Source organism: Sander lucioperca, chromosome 1 (assembly GCF_008315115.2).
Source record: "Sander lucioperca isolate FBNREF2018 chromosome 1, SLUC_FBN_1.2, whole genome shotgun sequence".
Lineage (NCBI taxonomy): Eukaryota > Metazoa > Chordata > Actinopteri > Perciformes > Percidae > Sander > Sander lucioperca.
This window is the reverse complement of record NC_050173.1, coordinates 28,176,413-28,195,977: the sequence shown is the minus strand read 5'-3', so window position 1 is coordinate 28,195,977 and position 19,565 is coordinate 28,176,413. Positions and strand designations below refer to the sequence as shown.

General features: G+C 41.6%; 1 protein-coding gene across 8 annotated transcripts in view; it reads left to right on the top strand.

Annotated features, from left to right (window-relative positions):
- The first annotated feature begins 5,855 nt into the window (after nucleotides 1–5,855).
- Nucleotides 5,856–19,565, top strand: part of pcdh19 (protocadherin 19) — a 55,100-nt gene continuing 41,390 nt past the window's right edge. For 2 of the 8 annotated variants that reach the window (XM_031303276.2, XM_036001513.1), the window contains exons 1-2: nucleotides 5,856–9,103; nucleotides 11,653–11,767. In XM_031303276.2, coding sequence (XP_031159136.1) covers nucleotides 6,957–9,103; nucleotides 11,653–11,767 — 2,262 coding nt within the window. In that variant the 5' untranslated portion in view covers nucleotides 5,856–6,956. Of the gene's footprint in view, nucleotides 9,104–11,634; nucleotides 11,981–19,565 lie in introns of all 8 variants that reach the window. The other 6 variants (XM_031303273.2, XM_031303272.2, XM_031303275.2 and 3 more) reach the window with 3 other exon arrangements.

Genomic DNA, 19,565 nt, shown 5'->3' with positions numbered 1-19,565 from the left:
CAAATCTGTGAAAATCAAAAGCAGCTCTTGTGCTGCTAAAAAAAAAGGACACTGTGTCCAACAAGTGCGTCATCAGCAGCCATAAAAAAAAAATGATCTTTTGTTCTGTGGTAACACTTGAGTAGATGAAAGAGGAAAGTGTCCAGAAGAGGCACAAACACAAATACTTCCACTTTTATTTCGACTGACTGATTCACAGAGAAGTGACGGCGAGGAAAATAATTATTGAGTGGTATTAACGCTGATTGAATGACACAAAGCCGAGCTGTACCCACTGTACTCTTTCCTCCTCAACTCAACCACGATGGGAGTCCCAGGCCAGTGCTTTGGGGAAATTAGGTTTAAAAACGGGATTAAATTAAAAGTAGCACAACAACAACCAACAGCACAACAAAAAAATAGTTGGTGAAGAGTAGGGAAAAAAAAGCCCATTTTGCTGTTGAATTGTACTTGTACTTGCAGTCATGTTGGTGAGCCCAAGGGACTCTGTGAACCCTCAGATGGATGGTGAGAGTTGATACTAATTGATGTATCATGGACGGGCACAGTGTGGAATGGAGTGGAGGGCGTATCGTCATTGACGAGAGGCCCATAGATTAAGCCTGTCAGTTCCCCTTCCTTTTTATGCCTCTGGCAAGGGGTGCTCAGGAGAAATCAATTTTTTGAGAAGCTGTATAGATGAGGACCATAATAATAACGTCATCTTCAGCTCCGGCCAAAATAAGCGTGGCCATTTTGCTCCTTCAGAATCAATGCGCTGCTGTCTGTCTTGTGCTAGCTTCTGTAAGTCTGTGTTTGTGCATGGGCCGAGTTCCAGTGTTGGGCAGGACATAGGGGTGATAATGCCAGCTTCTGTCAGAGGAGCTTAGATATTCCTTTCCAAGCAAGCAGCAGGGACAGACTACAGACGTGTGCCATTCCTTGGCAGCAGAAGAAAAAAATTATATGAAATAAATCAGTCATTCTCTGTGTACTTTCAACTGCACTGGTTCAGGCTTTCCGCCACAAATGCTTCAGAAATCTGCTCAAAAACCAGGTTGTGAAATTCCCATCGATTTACATTGCCTAGCTCTGCCTCCTGTCTTTAAGTTTAAGAATAATCCGCTGCACAGCCTTAACGCACACACAGTGCAGTGCAACATATATGTTAGGAAATACATTTAAATATTCATATATGCTCAAGGAAGAAATATTCTATAATGGTTGTAAGAACAGATTTTTCTCTAAAATATAAAACTATGTTGATGGACAATAAACACACATCGAGTTTGGACTAATTTACCATTCTTCCATTTTCTGCCCGTTTTTAATCATCAACACCAATAAGAGGGAACTTTAATTCAACTCATCAAACCTTTGGTAAGATCACAGTTTTCAGTTTTCTGTTGGGTGATTTTGACAGCATTGTAGTGTAGGTGTTAAACAGTGTACTGCAAGTAATAAACTTTTTTTTTTAATTAATTAATTAATAATTAATTTTTTTGTTTTCTCGGGTAAATACCTCATGTTTGGCAGTCTTCTTTGAGGGTAGCTTTATCAGTGAATGTACTGTACGATGGTGTAAAACAGAAATCAAGCCAGAATATAAAGTGACACTCCTGAGCTTGAATAACTGACATTTTAATGAATCCGTAGACAAGTAAACATATTATCTCTCACAATCACTTCCCCTTTTTCTATCACCGACCAAAATAATGGCGATGTAAACAAACACTGGTGCTAAACAGTCAATGCACAACCACTTCACAACAAAACATTTAAGGATTTTAACAAAGCGGTAAAATCAATAAGGGACACAATAGAACGCCAACAGCAGGAAAGAAATTGAGGTAGATAGGTAGCTCATAAATGAAATATGCCACCGCTCTCTGAGAGAAAGAAATACATTGTGGCTAAATTACTGCGCTATAGTTTATGATCAAGCCTGCTGCTCCAGGCAGTGCTGTAGCCTTGTTTTCCACACTGCACTCAACTGCAGGGATAAGGGGTGGGTGGGGGGGGGGTACATTTTTAACTCTCTTAGCCCTCACCTCATCAGGCATTGTAGCACTCCAAATTGGACCAAATCTTGCAAAACCCAAGGATGTTTAACCCTTACATTGTAGGGTTAATGGCAGAAGTCTCAGCACAACCCTTTTGACATGAACCAATTCACCAACTCTAATTGCCTCAAAACAATATTAGTCGCATAAATGCACGATGACCTATGAACATGACAGTCGGTTTCTGTTGAGGCCTTTAAATCCAAACATATTACTCATCTTTTTGCCTTAACTTGCGGGTCGGTCTCAGTCTCAATGTATAATATAAGCCTAGTAGTCCTGTAGAAAATATCAACTTTCTAAAAGCCACTGCTTCTCAATAACCCTCTGTTTTTGTGTTTCACAAGCACTTCTGTGAGCATCCCTCTCTCTCTCTCTCTCTCTCTCTCTCTCTCTCTCTCTCTCTCTCTCTCACTCTCTTTTAACTTTTAACACTCTTTTAAGTGCCTGACCATCGGCCATCCTGGGACCTCTCCCTCTCTCCTGGCTTGGTGCCTCATCCCACATGTTGGATCTGGATCTCCGTCCTCCAGGAGATTCCGCCACTCCTCTTGTCTCTCTCTCTCTCTCTCTCTCTCTCTCTCTCTCTCTCTGTTTGTTTCATCCTCCTATCTGTGTTAATGATGTGCTTCAGTTTTGCTTCTTGTGTGTTTGTGTAGCCTGTCCTTTCCAGGTTACATGGTAGAGAGGAAAGTCGTGTGGCTCAGGCGCTAGCTGTTTGCCGACACCTGGAAGCTGCTTGACATCCTCCTGAATCCATCTTGTTCATATATGTTCTCATTCTATGTATCATTTTGTCATATGGATTAACTATATTGTAATGTTATTATATTAGGCTATTCTGTACACACGATTTATTGCACTTCTGTCCATCCTGGGAGAGGGATCCCTCCTCAGTTGCTCTTCCTGAGGTTTCTTCTACTTTTTCCTCTGTTAAAGAGGTTTGTTTGGGGAGTTTTTTCCTTAGCTGAAGCAAGGGTCGAAAAGGACAGAGGGTGTCGTGAGCTATACAGATTGTAATGCCCCCTGTGGCAAGTTTGTGATATTGGGCTATATAAATAAAATTGACTTGACTTGAAAAACAAGGCACGCTAACAATAGTCACTATTTATTGTATATTATACAAGCAGTCTAGTCTCCTGATCATTCACAGACATCATGTAACAATAAAAGCACATTGTATTGTGTTATTGTTCAGTACTTTAATTGGCACTGTTACCAGGGAGAACTTGCATCTGTTCATCTTAGAATCAAGCAGGCAACTCAAGCCTCTGTAACACCATCTTAGACTGATAGAAATACAAAAACGTACTATGCACTAAGTTGTACATACAGTCATCAGAAAGTCCCCTGCCACCCGGTTGTTTAAGTCGCTGACATTAAGAATGTTTGAGCTTAAAGATCCTTCTGGCGCTTTTCTTATGCAACTGCAACATGCCTTGAAAAGTGATTTGTTGATAGTTGCTTGTTTTTCAAGGTTATGCTTGCCTTATGCAAGAGAAGAGAAAATATTTTCACTTAAAGAATATCACATCTGAGGCCTCATCTTTTTTATTTAACTACACTTATTCAGAGATAGTGGTGTGTGATTCTGAACTTCCCTTTGCTCTTGTAACCTGTATGATATAGTAACACAGGTGTTAATATACATTTATTCTGAATTATATAAACAGTTTATGTCTATCTAGTACCCTAAAATGAGCCCAGTGAAGCTGCTATTCATCCTCAAGTGTTCAATAGTGTATTTGTAATAAATAAAAACATAAATAAGTAAGGTCCATATTGCACAATAATTACCTTATTCTCCTTCCCATACATAGTTCAATCACTCTTTATTGATTGCCAAAGATTGGATATGGCTCAGAACTAATTCACCTCTTGGACAGCATATTAATTGTGGTCTAACTGCCGACATCTATTCCAGTATAAGGAGGAAATTGATTTGCCTGTGTGTTTCATTGTTATTCTTGTGGCACGCTGCTCATTGGGCTGAAACAGAATCGGGGTGAAAATGGACAAGCTGGAATAACAGAATCGAGCGGCGGCTGCGGACGCTAGGTGTCACCCTTGTGACTTTGAAATCGGCCTGCCCAAGACAAGATGTGATGGCGGCTGCGCGCGCCGGTGAGAGGCAGCAGGCGGACAGGCTGGCTGCTTAGGAGGTGTGTGTGTGTGTGTGTGTGTGTGTGTGTGTGTGTGTGTGTGTGTGTGTGTGTGTGTGTGCGTGTGTGTGTGTGTGTGTGTGTGTGTGTGTGCGTGCGTGCGTGCGTGCGTGTGTGTGTGTGTGTGTGTGTGCGTGCGTGTGCGTGCGTGAGAGGGACCGTCTGTGATAGTGTCGCTGCTTCTATCTGAATGAAAAGATTTAAGAGAGGGTGGTGATGAGAGAATATGTGCAGAGCAACAAGAGGGACTTTATATTCCCCCCCGCCCCCCCCCCCCCCTTTTTTTTTCTTTGGCAGAGTAGTTTTCTCATTTTGTCGACAGGCGTGAATTGTTAACGTCATAAGGAGCCTCAATATGATGTCGACCTGAGTTACATGGAGATAAGTGACGAACTGAATAATAGCTAATAACTGATTTGTTGTTTCTTTTCTTATAATGATAAGCGACAGTCTGGAGGTCATAGTCCACCCACGTCATTATTAACATTGTGTAGCCTACATGTGGGCTTTGCAGCTGACAAACAAACGATGTAATTACAGTGAAGGCAATATATTATTTTCCATAGGACGAAACCGTTCTCTATTATTAATCTCACTCCATTATACGGTAGGCACGTGTTTACTGCTGTATATCCAAAAGTATTTAATGTAAAATTCAATGTATTAACTGTCAGTCATCAACAGTAACCAGGTGTGAAACAGACCGTTGGTTGTGATCTTAAATAAAATGAAACCTATTATTGACCTTAGCATTTTAAAGAATATGATGTATGATATTTAACTGTGTCCCCGTGGGGTTGTGTAATTGATAAGAAGGCTCAAGGGCAATATTTAGTCGGAAAACCTCTTTTAAGTTGTTATATATAACATATATATATATATATATATATATATATATATATATATATATATATATATATATATATATTGTTAAAAGATAATAAATACGTGGGTTATGTATTGATTTCGCCGATGGCAAACCATGATCTAAAATCTTTTTCGTTTCTGGGAGTTGCTTCACCACGGTGCCCGGTGCTGCTTAATAAGTTCAGACGTAGCCTAGTGCAGACAAGAGACCCAGGTTAGCGTGTAAATGATGTAACAAAATGTGTACAGTTGCAACTTAAAATAGAAGGAAGAAGAAAATGATATCTGATTCTTCAGTGATGCTATCTGCTTTGGCACACAGGTTACTAAACTAACATGTCGCTGAGGGTCAAACAGATCCATACAAGTCCATAATAACCTCCAGGATCTCCACTGAAAGACTTGTTCCAAGTAATTGTCCATACTGTAAGAGAAAACAGGGACAGATCTGTGAAAAGTTATCCTTAGCATCCCTTCTGTGCCTCCGCTGGGGAAAATGTGTCTGTCTTTTTTTTTCTGTATATCACCCATGGCACCGTCTCAAAGACCCCCAAGGGTCCCCAGACCCCACTTTTGGAACCGCCGCTCTCACGATCATCTCATACACAGCATCGTGTTTCAACTTGTACGCTGTAATTGCCCGTTGAGTCGCCCATCTGCAGGAGAACAGGTAGTTGGCCGTGTTTCATAGCTGTACTTTGCCCCACCCACCAGCAGCTCAGCCCTCCTGTGTAACCCCTGATTGGCTGAGGGGATTGCAGGTCCTGAGACTGAGCGCTCGGCTCGGAGCTGCGCGGCCGCCAGTGTGCACCAGTGAAGCGAGAGGAGCGCTTGTTGGAGTCAACTAGACAGCCTACTGGCAACGAGTGGTGATTTCTTTTTTTTCTGCCTCAACCAGGCTGGATATAGGCTACACTGCTTCTACTTTGCTGCAGCCCAGCATGAAATGCGTTTTATACATATAGGCTCTTGCATCGGTTCCTCCCCACTGGCTTTTGGCTACATTTACAACGGATTTTTGTTGTTGTTGCATGGACTAATTATCGGGATATCTGCTGCCTTTTCCAAGTGAGATACGATGAAATGAATTAGTAAGTAAAAGCTTCAACACTTCGGACAAGATGAAAGACTATATCTGCTGGAAATAAAGAAAAAAAGGTAATCGGGACTTAAGTGATGTGATGAGACATTCCTGCAATCGCACCCCTGTTCTTTAGGCAAAGATATCCGGACATTTTAGCTTTTTTTTATCAGATGTGCAGTTTGAAAGCATATAGCCGAAGAGGAAATTTTATCACTGCTTGTAATATCTCACACAGAGCAAGATGTTTATCCAAAATGCGACTTAAATATTTGCTGGCATCAAAGCGGAGAATTTAACACGGACTTTTTGAACCCCATTACTTCATCTGCACGGAAGATTTAAAAATTGTGTGGACTTGCTCACAGGAATTCTCATTTCTGCAGAACGAATATTTTTCCTCCTTTCAGGCCACTTGAAAATGGACAGTTCATCATATGAGTCATATGTAAGACCAGTTTGCCGCTTGAGAAGAGCTGCACGGATTTACACGGTTAAATCACTGTGAATATTCTGCATGTTTTCACAGATCTGTCGTCCCCAATATTTCGCCCGTTGCAGTAGACCGGAGGATGTGCTCTGCCTGAGAAGAGTAAAATAGGCTAAGGCACTTGTTACAATTATAGCTTTCACACCATGATATAATTTACATACACAAGAGCTAGGCTACTCGTCACCCAAACACTTTACTGGACATTTGAATGAGATGATTAATTTGGAAGAGTTTTCCTGTTTTTTTCTGACGTACATTCTTGTGCGTAAATATCAAGGTCCTTATTAGGCAGTGAAAACTCAACAGGTACAATGCAAACCAAGGAGATGGAATTAATACAATTAATTGCTTTCTTCCTCTTATTCTGGGTCGGGGCTGAGGCTGTAATCAACCTAAAGTATGGAATAAACGAAGAGATGAAGCCCGGGTCAGTAATTGGAAACGTGACAAAGGACGCACTAAAGCAAGGATTTAAGATTGCACTCCAGCCCCCATACTTAAAGGTTATTTCCAATTCAGAGCCACGATGGGTGGAACTCAGTCCAGCCGGAATCCTTACAACCCAAATGAAAATAGATCGGGACGTAGTTTGTCGACAGAATCCAAAGTGCATTATTTCCTTAGAAGTGATGTCAGACTCTATGGAGATCTGTGTCATCAAAGTTGAAATTGAGGATTTAAACGATAACGCACCTAGATTCCCAACGAGCCACATTGACATTGAAATTTCTGAGAATGCCTCCCCTGGTACCAGGTTTCCCCTAGAGGGGGCAAGCGATCCGGACTCGGGGATCTTTGGAGTGCAATCATATTCTATCACCCCAAATGAGCTTTTCGGACTAGAAATAAAGACCAGAGGGGATGGGACCAAAATTGCTGAGCTTGTTGTGCAAAAATCGTTAGACAGGGAGACCCAGTCCCACTATACATATGAAATCAGCGCAGAAGATGGAGGAGACCCTCCTAAGATAGGCGCGGTCCAGTTAAATATCAAGGTAATTGATTCTAATGACAACAACCCAGTTTTTGACGAGCCAGTGTATACTGTTAATGTGATGGAGAATTCCCCCATCAATACATTAGTGGTAGACTTGAATGCAACGGATCCCGACGAGGGCACTAACGGAGAGATTGTGTACTCGTTCAACAGTTACGTCACCGAGAAAACGAGGGATGTGTTTAAAATTGACCCCAGAACCGGGATCATCACTGTCAACGGTATTTTGGATTATGAAACGGCGCAAATATATGAGATCGACGTCCAGGCCAAAGATTTAGGTCCCAACTCTATCCCAGCTCACTGCAAAGTCACAGTGAATGTGATGGACACGAACGATAACCCACCTGTCATCAGTTTACTCTCTGTGAACACAGAGATGGTCGAAGTTAGTGAAAACGCGCAGCGTGGATATGTCATAGCGCTAGTGAGGGTGTCAGATAAGGATGCTGGGGCAAACGGCAAAGTGCAGTGCAGGCTGCAGGGCAATGTTCCTTTCAGACTTCAAGAATATGAGAGCTTCTACACTATACTTGTTGATGGCAGGCTGGACAGAGAGCAAAAGGACACATACAACCTGACTATCCAAGCGGAGGACAGTGGCATGCCTCCTTTACGCGCCACAAAGTCTTTGGTAGTCAAAGTCACAGATGAAAATGACAACCCTCCCCACTTCCTTAAACCACACTATCAAGAGATGGTGATGGAAAACAACCTCCCTGGTTCATGTCTGCTAGCAGTGTCAGCAGAAGACCCGGACCTGGGGATGAATGGCACAGTTTCCTACTCCATAGTCCCTGGTGAGATTAAGCACATGGATGTAAACACATATGTCAGCATAAACCCATCAGGCCGCATTTACTCCATGAGATCATTCGACCATGAATACACCAGGACTTTTGATTTCAAAGTGTTGGCCAGAGACAATGGTAATCCCTCTCTATCAAGTAACGCTACGGTGCGTATTGTTGTCTTGGATGTCAACGATAACACACCTGTTATGACAAACCCTCCACTAGTTAATGGCACAGCGGAGGTTTCCATCCCAAGAAACGCTGGGGTGGGTTACATGGTGACCCAAGTCAAAGCAGACGACTATGATGAGGGGGAGAACGGGCGGCTGACCTACACCATCTCAGAGGGGGACAGGGCTTTCTTTGAAATCGACCAGGTGAACGGAGAGGTGCGCTCCACCAGGATGTTTGGAGAAAACGCCAAATCCACCTACGAGATCACAGTGGTGGCGAGGGACCACGGCAAGCCCTCCCTGTCCGCCTCGGCCTACATCGTGGTGTACCTCTCACCAGATCTGAACGCACAGGAGTCTATTGGACCTGTAAACCTGTCCCTCATCTTCATCATCGCCCTGGGCTCTATCGCAGCCATCCTGTTTGTCACCATGATATTTGTGGCGATCAAGTGCAAGAGGGATAACAAGGAGATCCGGACGTACAACTGCAGGTACTGCCTAAATCTCGTGTGTGTGTGTGTGTGTGTGTGTGTGTGTGTGTGTGTGTGTGTGTGTGTGTGTGTGTGTGTGTGTGTGTGTGTGTGTGTGTGTGTGTGTGTGTGAGAGAGCGTGCGCCCGTGCCTGTGTCCGCGATCGTGCCTGAAACTGCGAGTTGTAAGTGCATTGCTTTTGTCATGCAGCATGTAGAGGCCTCAAATTGTGAGGACTGCAGATTTTTTTCCCCACAGCTGAAACTGAGGTAGACGATAAACCCGACTGCTTTAAATCACACACATTCTGCTCAGGCCCAGTGTTCCATGTCAAGGAAACGTGATTGATTGATTTAATCCTTCCATTGTAACCAATTGACTCATAAATATGACGGTTCAACAACTGTCATGTTCAATTTGCGGGTGTGTTGCCGGACAATTAACGTCCCACTGGTTCAATAGCAGTCCCAGACATTTATTATTTAACGTCGACCGTAGCTGATTGGCTGTTATCAGCTTTAATCCAGTGTGATTATGGACAGTCCTCTAGGATCACTCAGATTTGCCTCTGCTTTGTTCTGCAACATGAGAAATATATGCAGCAACAATAAAATGAAAAAAAAGTAGTTTAGATTATACAAAAAAATATGTAAATCACATCATCATTAACTATTTACCCAGTTTCCTGGAAAGGAGGAGACTATAATTTTCTTGGACCTTGCCTATTGAACATTTTGTTTTGTTCATCAATCTGAACATCAGCTCTGGCTTTGATTTCCCTGTGCCACGTTACCACTAAAAATTTACATATAGATTGGATTTGAGAATTTAACCTAAAGCTATAATCATATTTTGCTCCAAACATAATTTTGTTAATTCAAAGTTTACTATGGTCATTTTTCATGCATGTAGTCATAAAAACAATTCTAAAACTCCCCCAGTACTGGTGGGATTTTTTTTTACCGATATAGATTATGAATTGCGTCTTTTTAATTCTCATGTAATGTATGGTTGAAATTGTCACCACCATGAAGTGCTTTTCAACATTTTGTGAATTTCAGAACTTCAATTTTATAATACTTTATTGTTCTCTCTCTAGTAGCTCTAAGAAAAAGCACTCCAGTTACATTTACAGTGTTAAAAGGATGAACCCACATCTAATTATAGGAATACAAAAAAAATACTTTCAAACGTGTTTTATTCAAACCTGATTTGATTCAGAATGATGCCAACATGTTGACTTCCTGATCAATATTTTATGCAGTATCATCTATTTAATGTCAGTTATATGTAAAAAATAATAGACACCAATACATATTCCAAAATCAAAACTGCTCTCAGTACTTTACTCTCCTAGTGTGAGCCACTCTCTCTGCTGGGTGCTTTAATCAGCTCTGATGTGTTCTGCTTCTTAGTCGCCACCTCGAATATGAGGAGCAGTTATCTCCAATTTATTGCTTGTCCTGTCAGTCTGTCTGACTCTGAAGATTTTCCCTCCCAGATTTCAAATTGGACACAGAGTAGAGAGACAACATGTTAAATGATAAATGAAAAAGAGATGGAGTATTTTCTACTCTTCCAGCTGCCCTTTTTCTTTCCTCTGAATCAAAGGGGTTTGCAGAATGGGGGAGAGAGCTGTTTTGAAGATGCAATCTAAAAGAAAAATGAAAAAGACAAACTGCAGTTGAGCATTTTAGCCAGGGTGATTTTAGAAGCGACAGAGGATTAGAGATGCATTTTAGTGAGGAACAGAGGCCAGTGGGGGCTAGTATAGCAGAATCAGGAACAGAGATATTGCAATTTCATGGGTAACTATAGTTTTGTTGTGGGCTTTAACAGAAAATAAACCATATGCTCGATGCCGCAAGGTTAAAAAATTGCCTCCTCCAGAGTTTAAAGTAATGCAGATGGTAAAAAAAACATCACAAATTATAAGGAATATGTTAAGTGACGTTTGTAGTCATCACTATAAAGAACATAGCATCTGTTCTCGTGTGGAAAACTGCAAGGCTGTGCGAAGAATGGATTTTTTTCCTCAGTCTGAGGATCTTTTGATAAAACATGGCCGTGTTGCTCATTTGCTCTTATTAAAGTCAAAATACTTCGTTCAAGTTTGCAGCAGCCACTGAGAGCAGCTAAATGAATTTGAATCTGCAGTTCTCGTGCACTCAGTGATGCTAGTGGGCTCGCTTGATAATAAAAGAAAAAAGTGGAATTAGTGTGGGTTGTGTGCTTTGAATATGATTGCATATACCGGTAGTACTGCTCAGTACCAGTGTGTTCTTTTGCTTTGCCTCTGTGGTTTTGGCATGTTTGCATATTGTCTGCCTGTTTGTGACATGTCAATTGTTGAGCATGCAAATTAAAACAAACAAGGGATAACAGCTCCATTGCAAGCTGGGAGTCACCTAAGTGTGCTGTTCCGCTCCTGGACATGGACAATGAGCGGCACCCATGATCGAACAGCGCCCTAGCTGGCATGGCGGGCACGCTTTTTGACCGTGTGGACAGGGGAGGGGAAGGCAGAACACTGCTTTATTGAGTCTGTTCAGTTTCTTCTACTTGCGCAGGGTGGCGGAGTACTCATATGGCAACCAGAAGAAGTCCAGCAAGAAGAAGAAGCTGAGCAAGAACGACATCCGCCTGGTGCCACGTGACGTCGAGGAGACAGACAAGATGAATGTGGTGAGTTGCTCGTCTCTCACCTCCTCGCTCAACTACTTCGACTACCACCAGCAGAGCCTGCCGCTGGGCTGCAGGCGCTCCGAGAGCACCTTCCTCAACGTGGAGAACCAGAACTCACGCAATGCAGCTCCCAACCATGGCTATCAGCACCCGTTCACTGGGCAGGGCCACCAGCAGCCAGACCTCATCATCAACGGCATGCCACTGCCAGAGGTGAGATACACTCCGCTGTGCTCCGTCCTAAATACTTGGCTGGGCTGCTTTGGGGTTGAGGAAAATGGGAGGTTTGGTTTTAAAATGGATTCTCATGACTAAACGTAAAGGAACGCATTTTCATTAATTATTAATAGGTCTCCTTGATTGTGTTGAATCTTAAGAATGAACTTTAAAGAAGCAATGCACCACCTTTCAACATTATCTCAAAGTCAAGTGAAATTTCGCATTCCATCACAGATTATAATGTCAGTGAAATGTCTTCCCCCCCCCCCCACCCCCTGAAATGCCATGTGTGACGCTCTGTCAGTCAATCTGAGTGGAATCCTTCAAGGCATTTCGAGGGGCAGAGACATTGAGGCTGACCTGTGACTGAGAGCGCTTTGCCAAGCAGTATTTGGATGCCTGACAAAGTAGATTATTTGGCCTCTCTTACTCCACATGTTTTCTTCTGCTTTTATTTGTCAGTGCTGAGCTATTGCAAAAAAAGAACAGGAGTTTGAGCACCTGCCAGATGTATTGACCCGGCTAATCAGTTCCACCACTCGTCATTTTAGGTGCTAGCAGAAAGAAAAATCATTGCTTAAGTGCTTCATCTGTGTGTTGTCCATTTGGCTGCAGTGTTACCGCATGGCTGCTCTAGTCTGCACAGCCAGCCATTGAATTACCCTGACATACCATGCATGGCTCCAGCAGAGCAAACATCTGACTTGAAAGACTTTCAGGCTGACGGAGTGTATGCAAACCTCCTGATCTTTGATTTTTGTATGTATGAACTGGTCTATTGGATTCTTTTGGAAATATTTCTCTTCATGACCCACTTCTCCTTGATCCCAAGGGAGAAAGGGGCATTTATGTTTGTATGTGTGTGTGTGTGTGTGTGTGTGTGTGTGTGTGTGTGTGTGTGTGTGTGTGTGTGTGTGTGTGTGTATGTGTGTGTGTGTGTGTGTGTGTGTGTGTGTGTGTGTGTGTGTGTGTGTGTGTGTGTGTGTGTGTGTGTGTGTTTGTATAAGAATGTGTATGATGCTCACTCCTATAGACAGCAGCAAATAAGCTCCAGCTCCACGTACACACACACACACACACACTTGTAATTGATGACTCCAATCTCCGTTTGACATTCAGTGAGAAGAAGGTGGGGGGTTGGGACTGTGGATCTTAAAACAAGAAACACAAGATGGATATTGATGTATTGACTGGATGATCCAGAGAGATCCAGGCACTGGTGGATCCTGAGGGGTCAATGAGACCTACTTACAGGCAAGCTGATTTACTGGGCCTGTCTGAGCTGGTTCTGACTGTGTGTGTGTGTGTGTGTGTGTGTGTGTGTGTGTGTGTGTGTGTGTGTGTGTGAGAGAGAGAGAGAGTAACACAGGCGGAAGGAATGAGAAATGTTGTTGGGGGTTGTCCTGTGGTGTTATCTGGTGAGTGGAGGCAGAGGTGGGGGATTCAGCAGGTACACACACTGACCCGTATGCTGTGATTGTATTGGCTGGTAAGTAGTGCTATGCAGGTCAGCACCAGCCTTTCCTCAGCCAAAACAATGTGGGTCTGACTACACAAAGAAATCATTGAAACAACTAGAGCTGCACACCAATTTATGACATCTTTTTGATCCAGCATCCATCCTATTGGGCACAGGGATGTGCATGTCTTTTTTTTACCGTTTCTTACTAGAAACGTTGTAAAAAGCTCTAGCAAGCATCCTGTCTCTGTGGCTTAACCATCCAATAAAAGCACATTTGCCGCAGGATTAGGAGAGCCTTTATGTGTTTCAGCTAATGAAAAAGTGGAGAGGGAGACAAATAGGGTTGAAGATTGATTTAGATGATTCCATATGCAAAGCTTGGAGTAGTCTTGATAGAGCCGTGTGAGGGCAGATAGGAAGATACAAGGGGAAGAAGTGAGCGAGGGTGAATGAGTCTTAGTGCCAGGTGTCTGAGCCCTGACAACGTTTTCTCATTTGCTTAGAGGCAGTTGATTGGCTTGAAAGAAGTCCAGCCTGTTTAGCATGCAGCTTCCATTGCTCTCCGCCTTGCACATGATGTTGACAAACATCTCTTTGACCAGGCCTTTGCATATTTTCCATAGAAAAAGAGAACCTGCGACTGAGAAAAACAGTCAGAAATAGCAGTAGCGAAAGCATGCCTTATACCCTCCAACAGAGTAAACCCAGCGCAACAGCAGTTGTCATTGTTGTATTTCCTCCCCATTGTGATTTGCAAGAGACAGAAAGCTATACAGTATGTACAAATGTTGCTCTTAAATAAAAAATGTTTTCAGTATAATTACAATGCCATTTATAGCACAAACAAACAGCAGTGAAATGACTGATAATTGCTTTGTTACAATGAGCAAGCTTGGGTTTGAAACCACTTGACTCCACAAGTCCTCAACCCATATCCCATTGACTGGCTAGGACACACGAGTGGCTGCACTGTTGTGATTACTAAGGCTGCTATGTCCCCTAAAAAATAGTTTTTTATCCTGAGGGCAACCTCATAATTATCCATGATTCATTTATCCGTGGCGGAAGAGCTTTTTGTTTTTACACCAGGGCACAAGGATAACTCTGGGCTTGTTTATTTTCCAAACATGTAGATATAAATGATCATAGCCCTCAGAATGTGGATACAAGGTCAGATTAGGTTTGCTAATGGAGGTAAAGAGGATATGGGCTAGTGTCTATTTGTAAATTATGTTTTTGATCGATGCAAAGTTCTCCTCCATTGTTAGTTTATGTGGGGCAGCGAACATCCTGCTCATGTCAGAGCAGCTGGAGTCGAGCTTTTCCTGCTTCAGACAAAGCACGCTGGCACACACACACACACACACACACACACACACACACACACACACACACACACACACACACACACGTCCACACACAAACACAGCACACTTGGCCAAGATAACAGTGACAGGTCTCCCTGAAGGCCTCATACCTGCAATTGCATTGTGTATATTGTATTTTCCCTTGTGAGAATGTGTACCAGTATATACCTTCCTGAACATTGCTGTCCATTGTTTTGAAAAGCATCAGCTGTGAGATGTTTGTTAGACCTGCCTGTGGTAGCACTAATATGAACGCTCACAGGAGAATAGAGCTGTCTTCTATAGCTTAATTATAGTGAATCACTTGGTGGGGGAGACAATTATAAAGCAATGGAATGGCCTTTGGCTAGAATGTTTTTTAATTTGTAATGTGTACTAAAGCTTCTCACACCTGTGATTCCAAATAATGAGCATAGCGGGCAAATGAGATATCTTACTTTATCGATTATCCTTATTTCAGGAGATTTTTCTGTTACACAGGTGATAAATTAATCAGAAAAAGGCGATAAATAAATCTAAATAAAGGGGGGTTAGACTTTGCACTACATGGTGTAAGATGTTTGGTAATGAGTGCACTTCACAAGTTTAGTTAATTGATAATTGATGCAATCATTCTCCGGATGCTCTCTGCACTGTTTCCTTAAAGATACTGGAGCTACATAAGTCTCAGTGATCCTGTATTGTAGTCTACGCCACAGTGTCAGGTTCAGACTCTGACAAAAGAGAAATGGATGTACATTTTGCGTTTGTTTGTTCAGTTCTCACAGTCAATCAAAGGAACCTAAATGAGTAAATGAAAATTGAAAATTGAAACAACTGACAGGGTATGTCAGTGCACCAGTCTTGCTGCTTTTCCCTGTTAGTAAGGAAGGTGTTTTGATATTGATGTAGAAGAGACAACAGGGAGTGGTTCCAGCGAGGCTGCACATCCCTCGCTATCACTTCACATCAGGACATGCATCCCATATGCATGGGAGCAATCAAACGTGTCATATTGAGCATGCAAAGTAGATGTCATGCTGTCAGTGCACACTACACATCTGTTGAAAATGCCAATCTCCCCCTCACACATGTACTTATGAATACACGCACACACAATATTTCTTATGGCGTGTCACATTTATTTGAAATATGGGCTGTGACATTATCATTTACATCATTATGACCGACTCAGAAATCTCAAAGAAAGGAGAAACGAGAGGCATAATCCAATATATTCGATAATCAAACATGGTTGTGATTATGCATTTAAAGCAACACTATGTAACTTTTCCCACTTCGGTCCCCCTACAGGTTGGAAGCGGAATTGTCCATTACATTACATTATGCAAGTTTGCCAGATCGGGTAGCGGATCTGTAGTTCGAATGAACTGGACAATGTAATGTAATGGACAATTCTGCTTCCAACCTGTAGGGGGACCGAAGCGGGAAAAGTTACACAGAGTTGCTTTAAAGCACTATTTTAATGTTGTTTGGATATTGTCTTCATCCTGGATAAGATAAGCTTAGCTATAAATGTTGCTAATAATATTTCCCGAATAGTCATTGTCATAGATTTCATAAGACAGCTCTAGTGTTAATGAAACACTTTACTGCAGTTGCTAACTGTTTTCCTTAGTTAGGACAGATTTACAGTATATGAAATCATTTATACCCCCCCCCAACTGTGAAAAATGTATAAACATTTTGAAGTTTTTTTTTTAGTTTTTTTTTTTAGTTAAAAGTATGGTGCAGATTTTATATGTGGAAATCCAATATCTGAAATGTATCTTCATTCACGATTGGTTGAAAGTGTAACTGGGAGATGACAACAGGGCAAGCAGAGAAGCAAAAAGTGGAAGTAAAACTTGTGTACAGCTCTCACGTTGCTGAATGCGTGCATTACTGCAAAGGGAGACTTCTTTCAAAATGCAACATTTCACATGCCTGCTTTTAAATTTGTTCTATGTCTGAGTGTCAGCTTTGTATTCACAGTTTTCAATGCCAGTGAAGTGAATAGAAGTGAATGAGTCTGACATTTTCAGAAAAACTAATTGAAAAACATCCCCAGTTATGGTCTACGCATTTAAAACAGGATGAACATTAGACTTACATAAATGAAATAACCCTTCTGTCCTTTACACCTATGGGCACAATAGTAGCTCAAACCAACCCCTGTCTGCTCCCAGGCAACGAGATCCCTGCTTTTGATTTAAAAGCAATTAAGTATAGGCTACATTTTTGTAAATTTATTGATTACGTGATCCCTTTAACCAGTCTAAATTTCAGTATACAGTACAAGAAACTGAATGGCATATAGCCAATGTTTGGTCAAAAAGCTTTATGAGAAAAAACAGCCAGATTCTCTGATGATACTAAACCTCCTAAGCTCTGAACAGTTCAGCGATAGAAAGACTAATTGTGGTGGAAAGTAAACAACGACAGATATACAGATACAGTGCAATAAGGGAAGAGACACATAACTGCCTAATCTTAAAAGTCAGTTTTTAAATTGATTTTTGATGCGTTGAAAGAGTGGGAGGTGTATGTTGCAAGTCTCCTCTTTTCAAAGGATTTGAGAAAGAATCGTTTTATCTCCAAAAGCTTCAGATATGCACTGATTGAGTGACACATGAACCTCTTAATTATTTAGAGAGGTTATTTGTAAGGCACAGACTTCAGAAATGCTCTGCTTTTCAAGTGTCAGTGTTTATGAGGTGAAATAAAGCCTTGTCTGTCAGAAATAAATTAACAGTGTGACAGTGATGTACTCAGTGCCCTCTTTATTGCATTCCTCAGCTGGCTCCTCCCATCGTGTTTAACACTCAAAGCTGGTGAAGCTGTAGGGTGATTTTGTGACATTACTCACAAGATGGTTTTCACTTCATGCACAACCAGTGCTACTTTTACACTTGGTTGGGTTTTCATAGCCTTGACCCCAACCCGCAACACACCATCACTGCACGTCATTCTCGATGTTGCAGAGGTACAATGAAATGACATAACAACCCCAGGCAGCCATTCAGAAGCAGCCGGGCCCGCCGGGTCGCCACCCTTTCGTCGGGATCAGGGCATACAGCCAAAGAGCTGAAGAGTCAAAACACATGAGTGACGGCGTCTGATGTCCACACATCACTGTATGTGTCCTTAACCACATGTGACTGGTGAGGAGCATGCAGAGGGAGTAATAGCTACTGTAGAGAAACGGCAGGGCCTAGAAAAACGAGGAGCGAGAGATCTATTTATAGAATCCCAATGATTTTCCTCAACCTGTATTGCTGCTGCCTGAAACGTGTTATTTTTCTCTGTAAAATGCGGTGTTAGGATGGGGAAGAGATTTTATTGCACAAACCATATCAACATCTACAGAAAGCAATAATGTCTCTTTTCTATTGTTAGTACAATATGTTTTTCCCCTGAAAAAAAATACTGTATTATTATTTCAATGTACCTGCAAACGTAGGAGGTGGTATTAACAAAGTAGAGTGGTTTCAGTATACATTTTGCAGCAACTCTATTTGCTTACAATCTGGACAGTCCAGGATGAAATCATCAAATGGTTGAACATCTTGATAAAATATATATAAATATATATATGCAACAGCAGACGTTTTCAAGCTGTTTTATACACCAGAAACACGCGAGCGCACAATTACATCAAAATAAAAAAGTAAAATCATGTGGTACTAATCAACTTAATCATTCATCCATCATTTTGAGATGTTTTTATGTGGTTCAAGCCGACAGCACTGAAAAGGAAAAAAAATATGTGAAATGACTTTAAAAGCTCTATCATGTGGAAATAATTAACTTTCTTGTAAACCTATTAAACATCAAAGGAATTGGATTTTCTTGTGGGGCCAAAGATAGGCACATAATGACATTAGTCCCCCAAAAATTTATGTTAAAAGTTTTTTACTGGAGATGTACCTAAATGGAAAAAAGGGGATATAATGGCATTGGGCTTATAGGTTGATGGGTCCACACGTAAATGAGAGAAGGCTAAATGGAGTGAAGGAAATGGACATAGTGATGATGTTTATCGCTGGGGAAGGGGACATCATTACGCACCTTGTTAAGCCCTGCAAGCAATGCTGCGTGGACGTAATTACCCATTTAAATGAGTTTCCCGCAGCACTGTTTTTTTTTTATTTCTCAAATTAAACTCTCAGACACAAATATGCAGCATTCTGTTTTCTTTCAAATAAATTAGAGTCCCGACATAGAGGAAGTTAACACGTGTAAATTGACCATCAAGAAAAAGGATTTATTAAGACATTTTGAAACGATCATCATATACAGCCTTTCACACGTTCGTCTTGCAAAGTTTGCGAGTCAAATGTGAAGCAAAACTAAGGTGGAGAAAACTAATGAAGCCAAACAAGTCTCAAGAAAAGCTATGACAAGGGAATGCTCCAGGAGAAAAAAAATATAACCTATATCTCATTAATGCGGATTTAGCTGCCCATGGTTGAAAATGCCTGTAGTTACATTAACATAGGATAGAAAAGGTCATGTTTAAAAACACAAACTTTAGACTTGTTATGGCCAGGAGTGAAATCTATTTGCAGTGGAATAATATTTGCTCTGTCGTACCCAGTGTATGTCAAGATGAATGTGACCGTCTCCGTCCCTCTGGCTCAGAAATATTAAAACAGAATCATTTGTACAATGTGTATTGGCATGCAGTGTAAGAAAACATCGACACTCCCTCAATATATTTGTCCTTCCTCACAGAAAAGAATAACAAGGGACTCATAATCAGCCTCCT